Raw genomic sequence first — 23,953 nt, forward strand, 5'->3', positions numbered from 1 at the left:
GCACATTCCATTTCTATTAAAACAACCTAGTAAGGCATAACCCCTGCTACTTTCTAATGGCCATGTTCTCCTTAGAAATAAGCAAGTAGGTTTATGTTGAGAGACAACACTGAAACTCTGCAGGAGAAGCAATTAAAAATCTCACTCTAGATGATGAATAGAAATGCACATCTGAGAGCATACACAGTAGCAAATGTCATGGTGGTGAATTATATAGTTATGAGAATTCTAAAAATGTATGCAACATCATTCCTTGACTTACTTAATCTAACAATTCGATAAAATTAGTATTAGTCAGGCCATGATGGGACTTTCACTTAATCAGATGATTATTCTCTTTTAGAAGAACACTTGAGTGTGACCATACAGATTCAAAGTCAGGAGAAAAGTAAAAGGTTAACTATTACCTTATGACTTTAGAGATCATCAAAGAATCTGAACATTGCATGCTGTTTCTGATTCTAGCTGTAATGTTGAGTAGTCAGTCATCTGGCTCCAAGAATTGCCTCCTCTCAGAGTGAATGCTGTGTGGGGAAGAGATTAAACCAATGACTTCAAGATTCTTCTAATGCTGCCAACCAACTGTTCCATGGCTTCAATCAGCCTGTACTGTGTTCAGGATTTTGACGCTACATTAGAAGTAAAGATAAATTGAGTGTTGGTGGCTCATGCCTGTAATCTTAGCTCCTCGAAAGGCTGAGATCTGAGGATCCTGGTTCTAAACCAACCCTAAGCAGACAAATCTGAGAGAGTCTTGCCTCCAATTAACCCAGCCAAAAAAACTGGTAGTGGAGGTGTGTGTAGCTCAAGTGGTTAGAGCATCAGCCTTGAGCAAAGAAGCTGAGTTCAAGTTCCAGTATTGGTACACACACACACACACACACACACACACACACACACACACACACACCCCTTCAATCTTTATTTTCAGTTTTTCAGGATGGAGGGACTTCTCAAGGACCAGTTGTGGTAGTGTAGAATTAAGTACATGCTAACCTGTGCATTGCTATTGACATTTCTATGAATGCAACATGGATATGGCTTGAGTAATCAGGTAATTTCTCATCTCTAAGATGGTTATCACTTATTGAAGACACATGTACATCCAATGAGAATATACTGTCACAGGTCTGCTCATCTTAAGCCAAGATTAGATGCCAGAGGTTGGAAAACACTAAATGGGAGGAATTATGTTATCCATTTCAGCTTGAATGAACATTGGTAGTTTGCAATTTTCAAGGCTTCCTCTATGATCTCAAATATATGAGTATAATTTTGATGTGTTTCATTATTATTTTCATATCTACAGCATCTGCAATGACATCTGCTCTCTATTCCTTTCATAGGCAACTGATTTCTTCTTATTTTCTTAATAAATATAGTTAGGATTTGACCTTGTCAAGGAAATGACTTTCGATGTTTGAAATTTTCTCTATTAGAATTCTATTATTGATGTCTTTTCTGTCTGCTTCTTCATTTCCTCCACATTCCACTTACTTTGTGTCTGGTTTGCTTTTTATTTTTAGCTTCTTAAAATGAAAGCTAAAATAATTGATTTTCTTTATTTTTCATTTTTATATAAATTTCCTCCTAATCGAAATTTTAGTTTCTGATTTTTGCTGTAATTACTATTATTATTATTTTATAAAAAGCATTTCCTAGTTTCCTAAAGAATTGATCATCAGCTTATTGGTTATTTAGAAGTGTTTTGGTTAATATACAAATACTTTAGAATTTTGTAGACATATCCCTATTTTAATTTTAATTTAATACCACTTTTTGTGGTAACTTACTCTACAAAATTTTAATTGTTTTAAATTTGTTGACATTTATCTTAAAAGCTAAAGTGCAATGTTCGTTCTTGGTGAATGTTGTTTATTCCTTCAAAAGAATATATACATTGTGACATAGTGCTATGTAACTATCTATCTACCTATTGATCTATCTATATGAGGTAGTAATTTGGTTAACACCAATTTTTAAGTTCTCTATATCTACATGAATGTTTTGCCAACTTTGTCAGTCATCTGTTGCTGAGAGTGAAATATTAGTCTTTTACTACAAGTTTATCATTTTAGTGTTAATTACAAACTTGAAATTAATTTATTACAAGTCAAGTTGCTACAATTTAGTTTTCAGCTTTGTTAGTCCTTACACTACAGTTAAAATGAAATAATGAAAAATAACAATAAAACAGTAAAAATAGGTTGAGTGTGGTGGCTCATGTCTGTAATGATAACTACTTAGGAGGCAGAGATCAGGAAGATGACTATTTGTAACAAGCCTAGGCAAAAAGGTTGCAAGACCTCCATTTCAACCAGTAATCTAGGTGAGGTGCCATGCACCTGATATCCAGCTATGTGGGAAACATAAGATCTCTGTCATGGGCAGCCGATGGGAAAATGAGAGAAAATATCCAAATGATAACTAAAGCATAAAGGGCTGAGAATGTGTGACTCAAGTGATAGAAGCAATTCCACTCAGCCAACAGGAAGTCCTGAGTTTAAAAAACAAAAAAGTAACAGGTGCTCTGTGTTTGTTGAATTTTCTCTACTCTGAAGGTTGGAAATCCAATGACTCGTATCAGTGTGAAACAGTAGAATTTCCAACTATGTTTTTATCTCCCTATGTGAGTACTTTATATTTGACCACTAACTCAAGGAACTCCCAACTTCTAGCAGTCATTCTCTTCATAGTTTCTTCTATGATATCCTACCTCTCAAACTTCAGAATGATGATCATATTCTCTTAAATGCAGAGGTACTGGACCCATGCAATGACACTGAAGACTGATCATTATAAAACATTATACATAGATACTGAAATGAGTGGTCCATATTTAAAGTCCCACTGGCATGCAGATTCACACTATGGCATTTACGGGTTATGGGAAAGTAAGAAACATACATATATATCAGATCCTATTGTTCACTTCAGATGATTCTGTCACTAAAGGCTATCCATGAGAGTTTCAAGAAAGCAATCTGAACAGAGATAGGAAAATTGAGGGCTTGAGTAGGACTGAGAAACATGGGAAGAGTAACAAAAGGGGTAACATTGATCAAGGTGCGTTGTACTCATAAACTGACATTGACTTGAAACTTCTTTGTATAAACAACATGAAGAAAATAAAAATTGGTCATCTAACAACAGAGGGGGAGGTGGGGAGAGAAAGAAAGGAATATCTTACCTTAGTGAATGAAAAGGCTTGGATACAATGGTCAGAAAAAAAGAGAGTCAGGAATTTGCACAGAATATTGTTCTTCATAATAGAATGTGTGAATCAGAGAGTGACAAAACAGAATAGAACTGAATTATAGAATCGTTGGTAAATCAGGCATACATTATTGTAAATAGGAGAAATAGAATGAAAGAAGATCATTCCATCATAAGTAGTCAGAAATACAAGATGTCTTGTTTTACACATGTGGGATATATACAGTATAATAAAGCAGACTTCAACAACAGTAAAAGTATAGATGAGAATCAGGCTAAATTATCCAAGCTGGGCACTGGTGGCTCATGCCTGTAATCTTAGCTACTTAGGAGGCTGCAATCTGAGGATCAAAGTTCAAAGGCAGCCCAGGCAGGAAAGACTGTGAGGCTCTTACCTCCAATTAACCACCAAAGCCAGAAGTGACTCTGTGACTCAAGTGATAGAACGCTAGCCATGAGTGAAAGAGATCAGGGACAGCACCCACATCCTGAGTTCAAGACCCATGACTGACTAAAGTAAAATGAAATAAAATATCTTACTTGCCAAAACAATGATATGCATGGAAATACTTATTTTAGAGATAAACTACAGTAGGCTTAGTTACAACACAAGGCACATGTGGAGGCCGTCTGCCATAGACACAGGATGCACATTTTATCTATATGAATCCAGTGCTGCTCTAAGAGTAATTTGATTATGGTCACCAAAGCTTAGTGGGCATACTAGCAATATTTTATTTCTCTTCCAGGAAAGGAAAAGGACATGAATTTAGGTTTAAAGTGAAACAGCAAAAAAATAAATTCAGTTTAAATTTTACAGGCTGACAAGAATGTTTTATCTCTAACAGTTTCAGCACAGGAATGTAAGACAGTAGAACAAGAATGCTTTGAAACCTGGCTTATCTGTCTTAGTTACAGAAACTATGATTTCATATTTATTCTCATAGAACCAAGGTTTTTGGTTTTTGCTTTATTTAAGTCTGATTACTTTCTAAGATTGAGCATTCTAAATATGTACCTGGGAAAAAAGGAATCAACAGATGAGACAATCCATGTAGTAACTTGAATACAAGCAGCCCAACAGAAAGGATTATGTATGCTTCCGTGTAAAACAAAGTTTAAGAATTCTGAAATAAAATTTCCCAATGTTATTGTCTGCTATTAAGAAAAACAAGAGCAGAAGTTATTTGCCTTTCTGAAAGCCTAAATCCACATTTGTATGGGAAAGTATTGAGTAAGGCACTGTGAAGATTGCAAAAATGAGTGGCTAGCCAAGCTGTGGGCATTTGCTAAGAATTAGGTGTCTAAAATTGGAGCTAAAAGGAAAAACCCTTTTTTTAAGCTTTCAGAAGAGAGTTGAGATTGAAAAAAAATGGAGGGAAGATAAAAGAGGTCTTGTAAAAACAGTAACTAAAAAGTTGGCTTAAAAACAGGCTGGATTTTATGAGAGGTTATTGCTTTTTTGGGGGGGAGGGGGGGAGATAGAAGTCTGGTGTTGAAGTAGGAAAGCTGACACCTGGGAAAGAAATGTGAGCAGGATTGCAAAGGACATATGTGGTTTCTAGCTATGATTGGATCTAAGCTAGCTCATAAACAAGTTTCAGCAAAGTCCTTTAGGACACTGGCTTTGAAGTTTTATTGACTACGGCAGAAATACCTTTAATTGCACACACACACACACACACACACACACCTACATGTAATCATACACATGTGCATAACTATGTAAAGTAAAAATTGTTTATTTTTCCCTTAAAGTGCAAACTTACATTTACCTTATTATATGAAAGGCCCTCTAATATTGTGTTTCTAACATTGTTTAATTTCAAAATTCTGTGTTGGCTTCCTGAAGGAATTACATTATTTGAGGTAGGTCAGCCGTGCTGTAGTGGAATTTATGAAGGTATCTGAATGGAGGAATAAAGACTTTAGGAATAGGTATTTTTTTTTTGTACAGGAGCGTCAAGAGAAGTGACAAAGACATCCAGCCTTCTCGTTATTGTGATATTGAAAGCAAACATTTGCTCCATCAATGAAAGTCAGGTGAGAAAGGCCATTGTAAAGGATGCTGAGGAAAGGTAAGGGAATGATCTAAGGCAATGACAGGGAAAATGAAAAATGGCATTAAGATCTATGTAGATGGCCAATTAAGAATTTTGTGAGCTTGCCTATGGATCTCTATTTGTGCAAGCACAAATGTTGAATTAGTCATAAATAAAATAAAATCAGGTACATAAAATAATTTCATCTAAATGGAATGGACAAAGAGGAGAAAAAGGAAGAAATATGCTGAGTTTCTACTATGAGCCAGGAATCGACATATATATTTTTATACAATCTTTATAACTACAAGATAAATATTGATACCCATATTCTATATAAGGAAACTGAGGTTCAAAGAGATTGAGTAGTTTATCCAAAGTTAAAGAGCTAGCCAAAGATCAGACATCAGGTATCACACTCATCAGGTTGCATAGCTAGTGCTTTATGAAAATGCTTTAAATCAATATACTTTTTAAAGAATTAGCTGCATATTTAAACAAAATGCATCTCAATAAAGGACATTTTTAAACCAGCTTGTGGTGATAACATAACTAGTAGTTATTCTACCTTTCATTAATTGCAGAAGGTAAAGATTTTTTACTCAAACGCCAGGTAAAGTGGCCTTTTCTTTTTTTCCTTTTAGGAAATCTATTTATTTTATTTTTACAATTGTCAGGCCTGGTGTGGGGGGAGGGAGAGGGAGAGAAGAGGGAGGAGGTAACAAGTACGCACTGCCTTACGTATGAATCTCTAACCCCTCTGTACACCACTTTGACAATAAAGAAATAAATAAAATTTAAAAGAAACCTATTTATTTTTACAAGTGTCAGGCCCAGGGTCGCCTTCTGCTTCTGCGCATGCGCAGGCACTGGGGTCTTACCAGCCAACAGGGGGCAGGACCCGATTTCAGTCCCCCGCGGCCCAGCTCGGGTGTCTCCTCTTCCCTCATCCACCACCGAGCTCTGGCTTGGATGTGCTTCCTTAGCAACGGGTTGCCCTGGCAACAGGAGGACGCGGGCCGGCTAGCTTCGGGCTGGGCAAGTTTGTTAGCGCCTGCTGGCCGTGCCCGGCCGGCGCGGGCCAGCCATGTCCGAGATCCTCTGCCAGTGGCTCAACCAGGAGCTCAGCGTGTCCCGGACCGTGAGTGAGTGACCGGGGCCGGGGGCGAGGCGTCCCGAGGGCCTGGGAAGGTGACGGGGAGGTTGGAGCCGGGGTGGTGGGGGGGAATTATGGGGTGGGAGGGGGGAGCACACATGCCAGGCAAGCCCAGCCCCATAGCGCTTCTGCACCCCACGCCCCACGCCAATCCCAGGGTGCTCATTGCCCTTCCATCAGCAAGGTGGACCCCCAGAGCTTCTGACCTACTGTGTGTTCCTAAACAGTCCACAGAGTTGGGGAGGGGGAGCTTTGCTCCTATGGAGAGGGAACCTAGGGGTGGGGTGGGCTCTCTTCAATGTGACTCCCGCATCCCCTGCCTCATCCCATCAGGAGTACAAGGTTCTGGCAGGCCAAGGGAGTAGGAGGCTCCTGAAGGAGTCACCCCCTAAAGGAGCTGTGAGTTCCCTCGTCCTATTCTGAGAGCCGGGAGGGTGTTGTGACAGGTGTGTATGTGGAATCTAATCTGTTAACCATGACCAGTTTTAGGAATGTTAAGCTCCAGTTGCACACACACTAGCTAGCCATCACTGGCACTGGTTACCCTTGCCCAAAGCTTGGCTTAGTCACCAACTTGATGGTATCCCACTAAAGGACCCTAAATCTCACACTCCCAAGGTAGTGTTATACACTTGCAGATTCGATGACAGCCAGCACTACAAAGCGCTCTGTCACCAGCTCTGTTGGTTCCCTAGGGATGTCTTCATTTCCAGCTGATGTTCAGGGAAGGCCTCTTCTGTCTGCCCCCCACTGTATAACTGTCAGCTTGTTGCCGGGGGTACAAGTGGTGCCAGTTGAGCCTTAGGGGGTCCCTGCAAGCAGCTACCTCTGCAGTGCCTCTGATGGTGGGAGGTATTTATTATCTGCAAGAGGAACTTAACACTGAGCATTTGTGTCCAGCTGAGTTTCTTGAGACATAAACCCCAGTCTCTTGGCCAAAGCCCATCCAGACCCTGAGAACAGCAGTAAATTATTCCCCAGTGTTCTACTCCATTGTGATTCGGGTGAGTTCTCAATTGAAATGCGTGCTGACCTCAGGGTATTAGGGTTTTTGCATTTATTTCTTCTTCTCTTATGGTGAAATCTGAGCTACAATATCAGGCCCTAAAGCTGTTCTCTGCCAAAGGAGCAGAAGTTACACATGGCTTAATTGAACTTTTTTTTTTAATTAGTAAAAACACACAGCCCTTGCTCAAGTGCTTAAGAAGTGCCTTGAAGATCACAACACTGAGTTGCGTGGAGTGGGGGGGGGGGGGGAACAAATAAAATTAATAAAACATACAAAAACAGTGGATACTATTATAATTCTACACAGTTGGGGAAATTTTGATTTGGGGACAGTGAGGAAGAATGACTTCCATTCTTTGAAGAATAAAAGCCTCCAGAGTTTTTAAAGTAAGAATTATAACACCACAAATTATGAATGGAAAATTACCAGCTTCTGTTTTCCCAATGTATAAACCTGGAAGCAGTTCACACAGATGCTAATTCCTTCTCCTTTGCCAGAAATACATATTCAACTGGAGAAAAAAATGTCCAAGAGGGTAATATTTGAGGTAACCAAATTCCAATGTGAAGGGCTTTTCAAGGTACATAGAACACAGTCAACTCACTGTCTGGAGGAAGACAAGATAGGATCTTTACCTAAAGAAAAGCAGTCTGGGGCTGGGAATATGGCCTAGTGGCAAGAGTGCTTGTCTCATATACATGAAGCCCTGGGTTCATTCCCCAGCACCACATATACAGAAAATGGCCAGAAGTGGCACTGTGGCCCAAGTGGCAGAGTGCTAGCCTTAAGCAAAAAGAAGCCAGGGACAGTGCTCAGGGCCTGAGTCCAAGGCCCAGGACTGGCAAAAAAAAAAAAAAGAAAAGAAAAGAAAAAAAGAAAAGCAGTCTGCTCCAGTCTCCTTGTTAGATAATGTTTTCTGTGCAATGGAAAACAGCAGTTTGTGGATATATCATGGAGGACCAATGAATGTGCTCTGAACAAAGTAATTTGCCTATTTCTGGGAAAATGAACAAGGATTTGAAGGTTGGACTGGGTTGAAAACGTTTATCATTATTAATTGGTAAGCTTAGACACATTATTTCCCAAATTTCATCATAATTAAAAACAGCACTAAAGTGATACTTATCAGGGTACATCAAGATTAAATAAGATAATAAATAGAAATCCTTTGACTGATAAATAGTGTATGCTAAAGATCACTTGTCAGCATCTGTCACATGAAATCAAAACAGCAATACGAAAGGACATTTGAGTAGGATGCTTATTATTTTATTAATTACAGGGGCAAAAGGAGACACCTGAGATAATCTGAATATTCTTCAGATAAATGATGGTTTCTTCACATGATACATTTCTGTGCAACTATAGAAAGAATGACTTGATTGCTCTAAGTTTTGATCTAAATGATTTTCAGTGTTTTGCTCAAGCAAAATCAAAGGGCCACAGCTCATTATTCCTAGTAGAACTGTAGTTCGTAGCAACTAGAAACAGAGATGTGAAGATGGATGTTTTTAACCATGGGTCTGGAGACAAGTATGCAAAGACATGAACTGGGCAGTTGGCATGTGCATGCACATAGTGCTTTATAACGGTGGGGGGAAGTATGCTAGAAATGAATGCATGTTGAGGTCCTAGATTGCTAGCTTTCCTTTGTACATGTCTCTAATGTGTTGCTTGTATTGCTCTCAGACAAGAAAAAGTATATAATATAGCATGAAAAATGAAAACTTTATAAAAAACAGAAGAGTCAAGTGGCCCAACTTAGTGTTTAATTAGGAATGATTCAGTGTATTCATTGCTTGTGGGCCAAAGAATTAGGATAATAGGGCCAAATAAGTTCCTTATTAATGGTTCCATTGTTGGAGAGGCAGCAAGAGCAAATTTATTTCTGGACTATTCTGAACAGCAGATGACAATCAAGATAAAGCATATTATATTCATTTTTTGTTGCCTGGACTGGACTGGATATCTACAGCAGAGAAAATGTATTCCAGTAATCTCATTTGAGAATAGTCATTTTGTACTTAAGAAAGTGGTAGTGCAAGGAGTCCTTGGAGTCTCTGGAGAATTAATTAATCCCAACAAAGGAAGATTCCAAGCTAAGAAACAAAGCTAATAATCCTCTGAGTTAGATTTAATCAGGCCATTTCTCCTGGAAAATACCTTGGAAATAAAAGATAGTAGATTGTGTTAAGAAAATACTGAATACCATAACTGAATATTCTCCATAAGTGGAGTGCCTATCAAACAGTTGGCATGTAGTAATTTTTTATTACAGGAGTATAGTTGAGTGAGGCAAAAGTAAAATATTACTTTAGGTTGAATTGTTTATCTTGAGAAGTTCACCTGTTTTCTTTCTATCTTAGCCGTGTGATATCAGAAGCTTAGTTCCATTACTTTAAGCAAGTTTGGGGAATTGTTTTACATTAATTGAAGTTACTGAAAGCATAGGTATTGGCCATCCCAGAGGACCATGTGGAGATAATCACAGGCAGGAGCAGAAGGTTCATAAAGAGGTTTATTAGTGGGACCATAGTTCTCACGGGAGAGGGAGCTACATGGCATCTGCACCTTATCCAGGTGGCAGCTTCTATGGGGGTAAAGGGGAAGTAGTTAGGTAGTGAGTAGGAGTGGCTCATTAGGTATGGGTGGATCTGGGGGCCAGTGGGAGGAGCTGAGGGCCTGAGGCTAGGGAAATGCTAACATTCCCCCATTTGTTGTTTATTAATAACAGAGGAGGGGTACCAGGCCGGGATTATGGGCGGAGGTTGTTTCTTCTGGAACTACTTCCTGCTGAAAAGGGGCAAAGTAGTCAGGGGTCCCTGATTCGTTATTTGGCCTGGTACCGCCTAAGAAGTATTTGACAGTTTGGTTGGTAAAAGTCCTCATCATTTCCACAATATGGTTATCAGGGCTAATGGGTGTCTGGTGTCCTCTGGCTACCTCCTGCAGCTTGGGCACATCAAGGAGTACCTGGGGCTGGGGTCTTCAGAGTCCAGATCTATGCTGGGCACAGCAGTGTAGTAAGAGCATGGCCTTGAACTGCAAGTTCCCAGGTGGCGACCTCGGTGAGGGATATTATCCTGTTAAAAGAGACTTTTGAAAAGGTCAGGCAAAAGGCTGACAAGTTCACAGGACCAGTTAACGTGAACAACATGGGAGAACACACCCTTGGCGCAAGCCAGAAAAGTTCCATTTGGAACATAAACCCAATTGTGGCCCATTACAAGGAAGGAGAAATAACTGGACTGAGGGCAGGAAGGAAGTATTTAGGGATAGTGGACTGGTTGGGAGTAACCAGTCAGAGGTTAATATATATATATATATATACAAATATATATACAAATATATATATATACAAATATATATATATATATATACAAATATATATATATACAAATATATATACAAATAGCAAATAACAAAGGCAAGAATGCAAGTTTCAGTTCAGATGGAAAATGGACAGGTATGGACATTAGGTGGATAAACAAATATTCCTCTTGATCTCCAAGCTCTGATTAATTTTGAAAGGGCAAGTTTAAATTGACTCCATTTAAGATGAGACTTCATCTCCTCTTACTCCTCTCTATAGTTCCTTGTTGTCAGGATAGACCTCGTCCTAAAGGACTAGGTGCTCATTGCTTGGATAGCTTGTCCCAGTTGGCATTCACGGGATTTGAACTCAAGGCCTGGGCACTGTCCCTGAGCACTTCTGTTCAAGGCTAGTGCTCTACCACTTGAGCCATGGTGCCGCTTTCAGCATTTGGCTGGTTCTCTTGAGCCAAGCTTCCAGTCTGGCTCTTTGCTAGTTAGTTGGGAGATGGACTTTTAGAAGGATATTTTTTTTTTCTGCCTGGGCTGGCTTCAAACTGCAATCCAAGGAGTCTTAGCCATAAAAGCCCTTTTTATTTCCAATTATAGCAACAGGAGAACAATAGGAATAGAGCTTACCTGTATCTTGTTGAGAATTGACCAACAAGTACTTGCTAGAGTTCTGCTGCAATACCTAGAAAACAGCAGACTGAATGAGATCCATATGTCATCAAATCAAATCATATCCTTTAACCTTACTGGCAGGTGGAAGAAATGAATGAAAATCAAGAGGGCAAAGGGTCAGGACAATGTAAAAAGTCTCAGCTTTAGCAGATCCGAAGTGGCTGTGTCTTCCATCCCGAATCAGCAGGCTTTGTTAGTCATGTGTGATGGAGGCTGGCATGAGAGATGGGTTGGATCTGGGCAAGGCTGTAGTCATCTCTCAGAGTCCCCTGGGCAGGTTGTCACACCTCCTGCTGGGTTGCCTGCAAATTTCTACACAAGACTGGTTAAAAACATTTGAAATCTCCCAGTATTCCCTGGTTGCTTACTCTGAGTACTATGGCGTTTGTAGGCTGGTACCCTACTGGTTTAAGCAGGGTGACAACTTTAAAAGATTGTAGAAGGCTTGGGCCTTTAACCATCTTCCTAGTCACAAAATCCTCACAGACCAAAGGCTAACCAAGTCTGCACTCTGCAGCAGCCACAACAGTTTCTGAGACATGGAGGGGGAAGACACTAATGCTACCCCAATGCAACCCTGTGGCCACCCCTGTAGCCACAAACCACCACAATCCACGCAGATAGCACACGTTGACCTGAATCCTATAAAGCCAAATATTCATCCTGCATCAGGAAAATCTAGGCTAGCACTCTGGTCCCTTGACCTTAAAGAGTTTATGAGAGCACAGGAGAAAAAAATGGAGAATCAAAATCTTAGTCTATACCAAAGAATTGTCAGGATCAGATGCACACTTGACTTTTAGCATAGATGGACATAAAGAATAACACACTGGTTTTACATCATTGTACTTATACCACGTGCAGCATATTAGAACCTTTTGGAGTTTTTTTTTTTTTTAAGACACATCTGTTTGCACCCAAACATGATCAGTTTGGGTTTAGAACCTGAGTTTTTTTCTTTTTCCTTGGAGTCTGGTGATAAGAGTCAGGATTGCCTCCAGGCTGTTCACTGTGATTCCACCCACAGGCTGCAAAGACTTAAGTAAGTTAAAATAGTAGTCAAAAGCAAGTAATTTTGAAACCATGATGGCAGTTTTTACATGTTTTAGCAACAGACAGACAAACAGACATACAGAGAGTTGTGCACAAGCTTTGGGGAGCACTTAGAATTTTTTTAAAAAATTGGCCATGTAAGTTTTCTGGAATTCCAGTGGCAAATTTATATTATTTTGCCCATATTTTAGAACCACGTGGTCAGTTAGAAACAAAAACCTTTTCCTAGGAAGCAAAAGTTTTCACAGATTATCTGGCGAGGAAATGAAGAAGCCACATTTTGAGAAACCAGTTTAGCTCCAATGGGGAGCTGAAGTGGGATGCTAAGACCAGAGATGGTCCAGGAGATGGGAGAAGGACACGAACAGAACACAGACATGTGGCACGGTGGCATAATGGCGGTGGGGCTGGTCAGATCCTTAGCAGGCTCACAACAAGACACCTTCACCTTACAGCATTTGAATTACAAGGTACATTTGAATTGCAAGGCCATAGTTAGAGTTTGGGGTGGGGGGCAGGGTTACTGGGAGCTCAAGTCTCCACATCCCTGCCCTGCCTGGAGGAATTTGAGGAATTTGGCATGCCCATTACCTGGGGGATGGGTGGGCTCCACCTCCAAGAGTTATTGGAACCTTGATGGAACCAAGATGGCGCTTGCTAAAACCAATTTTATTGTCCACCCTGTGGTCAATGCTAGAGAAAACAGGATTTAGCCAACAAGCAGCAGAACTTAACCAAATCTCCAAGCTTAACAAACATCAATAGATGTTAAACAAATATTGTTACCTTTGGAAGCTAGTACCAGCCCATCACAGGCAGGCAGGCATAGAGAGAGGCAAAAAGACAGAGAGAGAGAGAGAGAGAGAGAGAGAGAGAACTCCATCTGCCCGAGTGCGCATAGAAGTTATGTGAGTCCTGTATTAGATTCCAAATTTGTAAGATTGGGCTCAAACTTGAGCAGCTTTAGACTGTTCCCCACTTGATGAGTGACCAGCAGAGCTGAACTAGAGAAAATCCAAGCTCCTGGCTAATGGTCACTCACCCTGGTTGGAGTTTCAAATCTGTCGTGGTGGATGATTGTGCCCCTCCCATGGTAAGTGATTAGAGGAGCTGAGGAGTTAATACCAAGCATCCTCAGTATTATTCTGGTCAGCTGAAATGTGAGAGACAATCAGCGATGGAATCATCACCCCAATCACTGTGTCTTGGACCGAGTGTGGAGTGTGGCCCTGTGGCCGTATGCTATAGTCATTGAGTGGGGCTTGGAACTTGGCGCCAAGATTTTTGGTGTGGCCCAGAAGCCACGGCCCTGTGGCCCTATGGTAAATTGGAAAATCTGATCTGAGCCCTCATTTAGATGATCACTTACCCTGGGTGTGAGGGCAAATTTGTAGATTGTCATGGTGGATGGAAGTAGAGCGCTCGGTCAGGAGAAGTTACCTCGGTGGTCATCTGGGTGGGCTTAGGACAGCAGAATAGGTCCCGGAGGCAGCTTGGACCCCCCAGAAATGGGGGAGCAAATCCACCAAGGACCCTATCCCGGGTTCGGCACCAATGAAAGCATAGGTATCGGCCATCCCAGAGGACCGTGCGGAGATAATCACAGACAGGAGAAGAAGGTTCATAAGGAGGTTTATTAGTGGAGCCATAGTTCCCACGGGAGAGGGAGCTACTTGGCGTCTGCACCTTATCCAGGTGGCAGCTTCTCTCTGGGGGTAAAGGGGAAGTAGTTAGGTAGTGAGTAGGAGTGGCTCATTAGGTATGGGTGGATCTGGGGGCCAGTGGGAGGAGCTGAGGACCTGAGGCTAGGGAAATGCTAACAGTTACTATTGTTGATATTTTGTGACAAAATATGGCTTCAACTCAAGGCTTATGTGAATTCTAGAGCATATCTTTAAATTTTGCTTTAGAAACTCATCTGTACTCTTTGTTTAGTGTTTTGTTTTTCTGTTTTTGCTTTATAGTGGTCCTGGAGTTTGAGTATTAGGTCTCACACTTACTAGGCAGGTACTTATTACTCTGGTAACCCTTCATTGTTCTTTTTTTAGAGGTGTTTTTTATAAAGGGAAAATGTAGTCCCTTTATATAAACTATTTGTAGTATTTGTTTTGGAGAATGCTGTTTTCTATAATTTGCCTTAAAATTTATGGGCATATTTATTTGAATACCCTGGTGCATTAACTGAACTTGGTTGCTTTATTCCTAGATCTAGACTTTTTAAATAAAGAAATCGAGTCTCAGACTTTAAGTCTAGAGATATCAAAGCCTTGCTGAATATATAAAATATTTTATAATGCAGTGATGATTGTACAATGTTATAGAGTGATATAATTTAGATCTGAAAAAGAATCTTAGCAATTGCCATGGTTTGACAGTCGCCTCCAAAACTCACATTGGAATTTAGTAGTCATCCTGATGGTATTTACAATGGAATCTTGGGGCTAGGAATATGGCCTAGTGGTAGAGTGCTTGCCTCCCATACATGAAGCCCTGGTTTGGTTCCTCAGCACCACATATATAGAAAAAAAAAGACAGAAGTGGCACTGTGATTCAAGTGGTAGAGTGTTAGCCTTGAGCAAAAAGAAGCCAGGGACAGTGCTCAGGCCCTGAGTTCAAGTCCCAGGACTGGCAAAACAAAACAAAACAAAAAACAATGGAATCTTCAGGAAGTACTTGGATCAGAAAGGCTCTGTGGTAAGGAATGGGTTAAAGTAATCACTGTGGAAGAAATTTGCTAATACCCAGAAGCTCCTGACCAAATTATAAATTTGGCTCCTATCCCTTCTCAGCTTCCAGACTCTTGCTTTTCCACCTTCTGCCATGTTGTGATGCAGAAAGAAAGCTCTTGACAGATGCCAACACTTTGATACCTCTAAAACTGAAAAAAAAATTAAATTAAAAAATATAATTTGCGGGGCTGGGGATATAGCCTAGTGGCAAGAGTGCCTGCCTCGGATACACGAGGCCCTAGGTTCGATTCCCCAGCACCACATATACAGAAAACGGCCAGAAGCGGCGCTGTGGCTCAAGAGGCAGAGTGCTAGCCTTGAGCGGGAAGAAGCCAGGGACAGTGCTCAGGCCCTGAGTCCAAGGCCCAGGACTGGCCAAAAAAAAAAAAAAAAAAAAAAAAAAAATATATATATATATATATATATATATATATATATATATTATATAATTTGCTACGGTATTCTGTAGTAGCAACAAAAAATGAGCCAAGGCCCACACCATTTAATTTTTCTTTGGCAGATGAATTACATTGGATATATTTGGAGGTTTTTTGTAGAATTATGAGGCTGGAGTACCAGGCTTGCTACCATTTAGTACTCCTTTTAATTGAATATCCTTGAGCTACACATTTCCTCAAACGTGAACTTTCAGAGTCATTAGAAAATATGTTGTTTCTAGTAGAAAGCAAAACATGTTGATATTTTCTTGCTATCTCAGCAGAATTTTTAACATTGCAGCTTTACTTTCATTTACTAGAAATCCACATAGCCAATACTAGCAGAAGGTTGGCTAGTGCACATATCAAAGCCAAAGGTTTATGATACAATTTTGCAAGAAGAGAAGGATACCCACTATTTCATAATTGAATGGAGTTATGATATACACATTCAATTTCAGATAGTAACTCTTGAGAAATATGGAGAAAGCCTTCAATGGAGACAGTTTGAAAAGGCTGACCACCATGTTGCTTTTTACTGAAAGAAATGTTGTCAGGTAATCCAAAGACTGTAGAAACCAGTGATAGCTGCACATAGTTGGATTTACTGAGATGTTTCAGTGGAAGAACATCCACAAGGGACCTGTGGGACATTGCTATAAGAGTTAGGTGGGCTCCAGTTCCAGTATTTCAAAGGAAAGCTTCCAGGAAAGATGGCTAAATAGTTAGACGTGGCTTCTCATGGGATTTTTCTGCCTGGGCTTGTTTAGAATTGTGATCCTCCAAGTCTCAGCCTCATGAGCTGCAAAAGGTACAGACATGAGCCACCAGCACCTGACTCTGTGACTTGGTTTTCAAAGAGATCTTATCTAGAAAGGGATAGAATGGGGCAAGGCAGAATTCATTGTTAATAAAGCACCCACAATCATCCATATTAGTGAATAGGGCGATTGTGGGCCACTTTTGTGTATATATATATATATATTTTTTTTTTCTAACACATTTATAGAAGCACTCTGTTTCTCTCTTGACCCATCAGGGCCACCAAGTGGCCTTGTCAGATGTGGGTGCTGAGAAATGCTTGTGTTCAACAGGAGAATGCCAAGGCCTACCCAAGAACACAGCGCCAGTTCCCAGGAATGCCAAGGCCTCGTAAGGCGCATCACTTCCCAGCCATCAAAAGTAGCTTTTCTTTCTCTCAAGTAAAAGCACATTTGCTTGGGTCTTTAACTATGCTTATAATGCAAGCTGGGATTTTTCTTCTGTAGTGAAAGAGGAGCAAAGGTCATAAGCTTAAAGTGGTGTAGGTTTACAGTCCCTCATCTGTAATTCCAAAACCCAGAGAGCTCTGAACATTCAAAATTTGTCCTTTATTCACTTGGCAGTACACCTGACTATAACCACTAGGAGGTATTTAATCTTTATTTACCCTATTGAAGGTGAATACTGTTTTACTATAGAAATCAACTGATTCTTGAAGATTATATGAACTAGTGCTGTATCCTATTTTGTCCTATACATGGGCCTGTATCCAAGTTTCAGGACAATGTCCTATCTTTGCTTTCTCAATACTGAAATATTTGAATGAGTATGCATAAACTGTAGTCATTGAACGTTTATTACTAGACACGCAGATTGTGTAAGTAATGCTACCTATATGCTTAAATCAGAAAATAACAGCAATAATATTAGTCACTGAACATTTACTATGGTATTAGGTTAGTATTAGGTTAAGCACTACATATGTAAACCTATCACTTAATTCTCTAAATACCCCTTAAGAGTTAGAGTCTACCACTCTTTCACTTTTACAAATGAGGAACAATAGTTGTCTAAATTGCTCATGGCTAAGGGACTTGTATGGGAGTAAGGAGTCAACTAGAACAAAGTTCTTTTTTCCAGTGCCTGCATTCTATTCTTTACTACTTTGGAATGTAGATGGCTTTCAGGGCCTTCTGCAGCTGGCTTGAGGCCACATTGATAGAGAAGTACATGAACCATTTCATCTGCTGTCTGAGCCTTATAGTCTTACCACAGAGGCCTACATCAAAGATTTTGCTAAAAAGAAACTTCACTGATGGGATCCACCAGATATCTGGCTTAAACGAGTAGAGGCAGTGTTGAGTATTTGCTACACAATTGTAATCCCAGTTGAAAATCACTTGGGGATAGAATGAAGATTATCATTAGGCTACTGTGGTCTGTTGATTTCTTATTCATTATTTACTCTCTGGATTCAAATCATCACTAATTCTGTTAGTACAGACTTAATTTATAGAACAAATACTCAGCAAACCAAAAGTAAAAATAAATCTTCCTTTTTTTCTTTTGTCTCTATCCTCTTCCTTTTTCTCTTTCCTTTTGGGCTTCTCATTCTATGTTTTTCAAGATGCTTTTCGTCATCTTTTTCCATGCTTATTTTTTTGAATGCATGCTTTTCTGTTTCTTGTCTTAATTAACTTTCCCCTTTTGCTTTTGTTGTTTGTCAAACTTGTTATTTGTGGCAAACAATCCTGACAGTAAAAATACATGTGTGTCCTGTCTTTATTTGACTTTTATACCACAAGCCCTTCTATTTTATTCATATTGGAATTGCTCTTTTAATATGCCATGCCATTTCAAAGGAGATGGATTACAATTTAATTTTCAAGTGACCTTTTTTAGCGAATAGTTTGCTACAGGCCATTTATCCGTTTCATTGATAATGATGAGATTGAGTTCATTTATCCTCTAGTTATTCATGAGCCAGATTTCAAGTAGGCAATCAACCCTAAAAGCAGGTCAGAGTGCAATCTCTAGAAAGAGGCAGGAAGTGGTGGAGATTACCTGAAGCTAACATAGCAACAATTCCTGAACAGGAAACTATACACCAGAAAACACCAGAAATGAGACCAAATGCCTAAAGGCCTACAGCCAGGAAGAAAGCTATGTCATAGTCTAATGATCAGTCTAGGTGAAATTGTTCATTAGGAAACTAAGAGAATAAAGCAGGTCTAGAGAAGACAGACTGAAGAAAATAGAAGAGAGGGAAGGGCAGACAAAAGAGGTAGAAGACAGAAGGCAAACTAAATGGCATTCTGAAGATAGTGCACCCCAACTTAACAAGGAGTTTGGAGAAGGAAGGAGAAGTTGGCACTGATTTAGTGATGGATCACTTCTTTCTGATAGAAGCAGAGGTACTAGTTCTTTAAGTACATTTTGCCCAAGAATAATATAAGTGGTTTAAACTATGACACAGTTTTGCAAGCTCAAATGAGACCAATAAGGAAGGGCATCAAAACGCTCCTCTTTTAAAAGTGCATCATTGTATAGAATGAGATCATCCTGCCCCAAGTAGTTTTAAAATTATGATAAATGCATCTGCTTGAGAATAAGCTTGCCCTCCTCAAATTTCAGTAAGAATAAATATAAATTCTTCCATAAACCATGTCTGAGAACAAATGTATGTGTTAAGAAACTTTCATTTTATGTGTTTGCAAATAATTATTTTTACTAAAGCATTTTGTATACTAAAAGCTTCATAACTCCTTATTTTTTTCTCTTCAAGCTTACATAACCATCATTGTTAGATTTAAGAGCTCTGAGCCTCACCTCTCAGTGAGTTGAGTCAAAGGGAATGGTTCACATCTTTTCAAACATTTTTGTTGTCAATGTAAGAATTGGGGTATTTTTCATAGAATTGAGTTCTATGAGAAAAAAATTGTGGATGGATAACAGATAAGCCAAAGAACCTTTTGCTTACCGTGACATGGGGTCTGCTGAGAAAATCTTTCTTCAGTTACCTTTCTAAGGCATAACACCTCAAAATCCTGCCACGGTAACAAAGCAGAAACTCCACAAGTCACAAAAAAGTCTATTCTTCATATTCTACTAGCCACTTCATTAGTCAGCTAGACAAAATAGAATGATCTGGTATGTCTGAGCATTTGATACTACAATCATGTCTAGTGTTTTCAGTGCTGTTGAATAAAGAATAAGGGCTGTATTGGGAAAAATGGGAGAGAATGATGAAAGGGGTCATAGCAATCAAGACACTTTCTCCTTTTCAACTTGCAGATTGATTGGTAACTATGGTAATAAAAATATAATTTTTTAAGAGGAGAATGGAAGAATGTTCAAAATTTATGGAAGATTGTGAAATCACTTGAACTTTGATAGCTTTGTTCTATGGTAATGTTTATTTTGTCTATCAGTTTTTAGATACTATACTTAAGTGTTGTATAATTCTGCATCTTTCATTTCATAAAATAATTACAAGTGGACCCAAACAAAGGATATTTTTTTCTTCAAAAAAGCATATTCTTTGGAAGCTTAAAATGTCCTTATCATTTTGTGCTTCCCCCTGTGTATGTAGTAGAAATGGCACCCAGTGATTCTCATGTCATACCTGCAATTTTTAACAATGCAATTCTAATCAACAACAATTAAAAGGATGAAATCCTTAGTCTTTAACAACTACAACATAGTTGGCAGTGAAGATCATTACCTGAAGTGACATAAGCTAGACATAGAAAGGAAAATTAGTGTCGTCTACAAGCTCAAGTCGAATGGTGGTTACCAGAGACTATAGAGTAAGAAGGGGAGGGAAGGCGGCAGCTCGGTCAACCATTACTTAGCTACAGTGAGACAGGAACAAGAAATTTAAGAGTGCAGAACGGTGACTACACATTCTAAAAAAACAAATATAAGGCTGGGAATATGGCCTAGTGGTAAAGTGCTCGCCTCATATACATGAAGCCCTGGGTTCAACTCCTCAGTACCACATATATGGAAAAAAGCCAGAAGTGGCGCTGTGGCTCAAGTGGTAGAGTGGTAGCCTTGAGCAGAAAGAAGCCAGGGACAGTGCTCAGGACCTGAGTCCAAGCCTCAGGACTGGCAAAAAAAATAATACTAAAAGTAAAATAAAAAACCTAATGTACATTTCAAAAAGTGGAAATGTGGGCTGGGAATATGGACATCATGGTAAAATATTAGCCTACCAAGCCTGAGACCTTCAGTTCAGCCTCAGTACCACTAACAAACAAATGACAATAAGAAATACTCTAGAAAAAAGGATTTTGAGATGTTTGAGGACACAGAGATGTTTAACACAATTTGAACATTATGCTATATACATCATGTTAACTCCATGAATGTGTATGTTTATGTTTATATGGATCAGTCATAATATGCTAATCAAAAGTTAGAACAACTCTGAAAAATATAGATCTAGTTACCTCTGTTCAAGATATGAAGAGGCAGAAACTCAGAAAGATTAAGCAATTTACTCAAGGTCAAATAGCTAGTACCAACATTACAACACAGAGTTTTCTGGTTTCAACATGAATTTTCTTCTGGGATGTTTCCATCACTGCACAGGTCAAAGAAAAGGATTATGAAAATTGGAAACATGAAGCAAGCACTTAAATATGGAGATGTTCAATAGTGTTTGCATTAAAATGCAAAAATGATTTTAGCAAACGCAAACATTCTATTGCAGGTTTAACTTTAAGTCTTCATTTAATAAGTTTGATTTCACTTGACTTGTCAATCTAAAATGTGTTACTTTCATTGAGTCAAGGACAAGTTAAGTATTGGAATGTTGTTTTTGTTTTTAAAAAGCTTTGTTTTTACATCTAAACTTATTTATACATTTTATTGGCTGTGTTTTCTATCATTTTGATCAGAAATTATTTTCCTCTTCTTTCAAAAGCTTATCAAGCTATTGATTTAGCTTTGGGATCTGTGGGTCTACTGTTCAATTTAAATCTTTCACTTTGTTTATTTAAAGGTGTTTCAAGAAGCAAACTATTTTGAGTTACATTAAATGATGGGGTTTGACTGTATGTAAACATTACATCGCAACACTAAATTTACTTTTCTATCCCAATGTTTTAAAACTTAGATCCCAAGTCCTTTGCAAAGGTATTTTCCAATGGCTACCTGATTGGAGAAGTTCTGAACAAGTTTGAACTTCAGGATGATTTTTCAGAATTTTCAGAGAGCAGGTTAGTGAGATTTTCTTGTTTTTTAAAAAAGTCTTTTTCTAAACACTTGAATATTTATTGTTCCAGGAGTAAAAAAGAAAGTTACATGGTTGCCACAAAGACTTTATCTCCAGATAGGATTCAGTTTTAATATCTTCCATATTCTTGCAATGATAAACTGGTTTATTTCCTCTTCTGTTAAATGATTCTTCCTTCTTTTAGTGTAAAATAGGTTAGTATATTGTAATATAGTAGTATTATTTGTGTTTCAAAACTATAAAATTGAACTTTAGCTAATAAAAATAGGGCATAGTTTTAAAGAACATTCATATATTAAGTGTATTAGCAACTACCACCACTAACTACTGAGCTCCATGTACTTCCTAATGTATTTCCTATCTGAGTGAATCTAATCTACTTCATGAGACCCTACTTCCTGTTTATGAATTTGACTGTTCTACCTAGTTTATATCAACGGAATAGGAAAACATATGACATTTTGTGCTGACGTTTTCCACCTAAAATAATGTTTTTAACCATTCATATTATCTTTACTTCTATTTAATTAATGATTTATTTCTGTTATATGAGTATGACATACTGTATTTTCTTTATCCATCTACATATAGATGGATGTTTGACTTTCCACCTCTTGATTATTATGAGTAATGAGCAGTTTGGTTTTGCAAAATACATTAAATCTAGAGTATATACTCTTGTAGGCAGAATATAGTTAGACTGTATACTGAATTCTGCTATTGGCAATTAGGAAGAAATAATTATGTAATCCACATATTTTTAATGTAATCATGGAGCAGGTGGGATTGAATTCTGCCAGTTTTGATTTGTTTCCTTTATACTCCTCTCTCCTTTGTGTTCTTCCATTACTCCTTTATTTTGTTTGATATATTTTCTAATATATTAGTTTACTTATTGTTTCTTTTACATTATTTTGGAGTGATTTTCTTGGTGGTAGTCATTGAGATTAAAATGAATATTTTGAGTTAAGTCGAATTAATACTCGTTCAAATTAATGCTAATTTATTTTCAGCAGTATTCAAAAATCATTAGCCCAATAGAACTGTTTTCTCCCCTTTCCTTTGTGCTATTATCCTCAGAAAAAAATAGATCTTAACCCATCCACTAAGTTTTGTTAATACAATCTTATGCAACTTATTTTTAATTAACAATGAAAAGAAGATAGCTGCAAACAAAACTACACTTAAGTTGTCTTAAGCTGTCTTTTTCCTGTGTATTTACTTTCTCTCCTTTGAAACTCCCATGATGTTTATGTTAGTATGCTTGATGTGCCACCAGTCTCTGAGGATTGATTCATTTCTAACTTTTTGTTTTGGAACAATTTTACACTTAAAGAAAAATTTTGAAGGTAGGACAGAGAGTTCTTTTGTTAGTCATATCCAGATTGACCTATTTTTACCATCTTACACTGATATGATATTGATATGGTTTATATGATTCCAATCAATGAAACCATAGACATGGGTTATTCTCGAACTCTACATTATTGAGATTTATTTAGCTTGTTTTCTTGTTGCTCCATAATCCTATCTAGGGTATTGTAAAGTACTTAAGACATGTCTTGGACTCTTAGCTATAAGTTTTTTTCAGACTTTGTTTTTTGCTTTTTTAAAAATACTTATTTATTGTCAAAGTGATGTACAGAGGGGTTACAGTTTCATACATGTCTTGTTACCTCCTCCCCCAGACTTTGGTTTTGATGGTCTAATCCCAGGGTCTTATGACATACTAGGCGAGTGCTCTACCACTCAAGCCTCAAACCTTTGGATTTTTATTTGGGTTTATGAATCAAGGTTTCACTGTTACCATTGGCCAGGCTAGCCTCAAATTTGTATTTCTTCTATCGTTGTCTCCTGAGTAGCTGGGATTATAATCATGCACCACCACAACCAACTGATGCTGATAATTTTGAAGAACACTAGTGACGTATTTTCTAGATTGTCCCTCAGTTAGGGTTTGTCCGTTTTTTTAAGTGATAAGTGTGGATTCTTGGGTTCTGAAGTTCTGCTCATTTTTATTTATACTTTCTTCTTATTGCTCTTTCTCTCACATATTTTCATTGACCTGTCTTTGAGTGTGCTGAATCATCCTTTTGCCAATTTTAACCTTTTAAAATGATTTCTTTGGGGCTGGCAATGTGGCTTAGTGGTAGAGTGCATATCTAGCATGCATGAGGCCCTGAGTTCAGTTCCTCAGCACCACATAAACAGAAAAATCTGGAAGTAGTGCTGTGACTCAAGTGGTAGAGTGCTAGATAGCCTTGAGAAAAAAGAAGCCAGGGACAGTGCTCTTGCCCTTATTCCAAAACCC

General features: G+C 38.6%; 1 protein-coding gene across 1 annotated transcript in view; it reads left to right on the forward strand.

Moving 5' to 3' along the window:
• Positions 1-6,337: 6,337 nt before the first annotated feature.
• The window catches only part of LOC125367465 (sperm flagellar protein 2-like), a 47,603-nt gene continuing 29,987 nt past the window's right edge, over positions 6,338-23,953 (forward strand). Inside the window, exons 1-2 of the mRNA XM_048368138.1 lie at positions 6,338-6,403; positions 21,523-21,625. Coding sequence (XP_048224095.1) covers positions 6,346-6,403; positions 21,523-21,625 — 161 coding nt within the window. The 5' untranslated portion in view covers positions 6,338-6,345. The remainder of the gene's footprint in view (positions 6,404-21,522; positions 21,626-23,953) is intronic.

Source organism: Perognathus longimembris, chromosome 19, assembly GCF_023159225.1.
Source record: "Perognathus longimembris pacificus isolate PPM17 chromosome 19, ASM2315922v1, whole genome shotgun sequence".
NCBI lineage: Eukaryota > Metazoa > Chordata > Mammalia > Rodentia > Heteromyidae > Perognathus > Perognathus longimembris.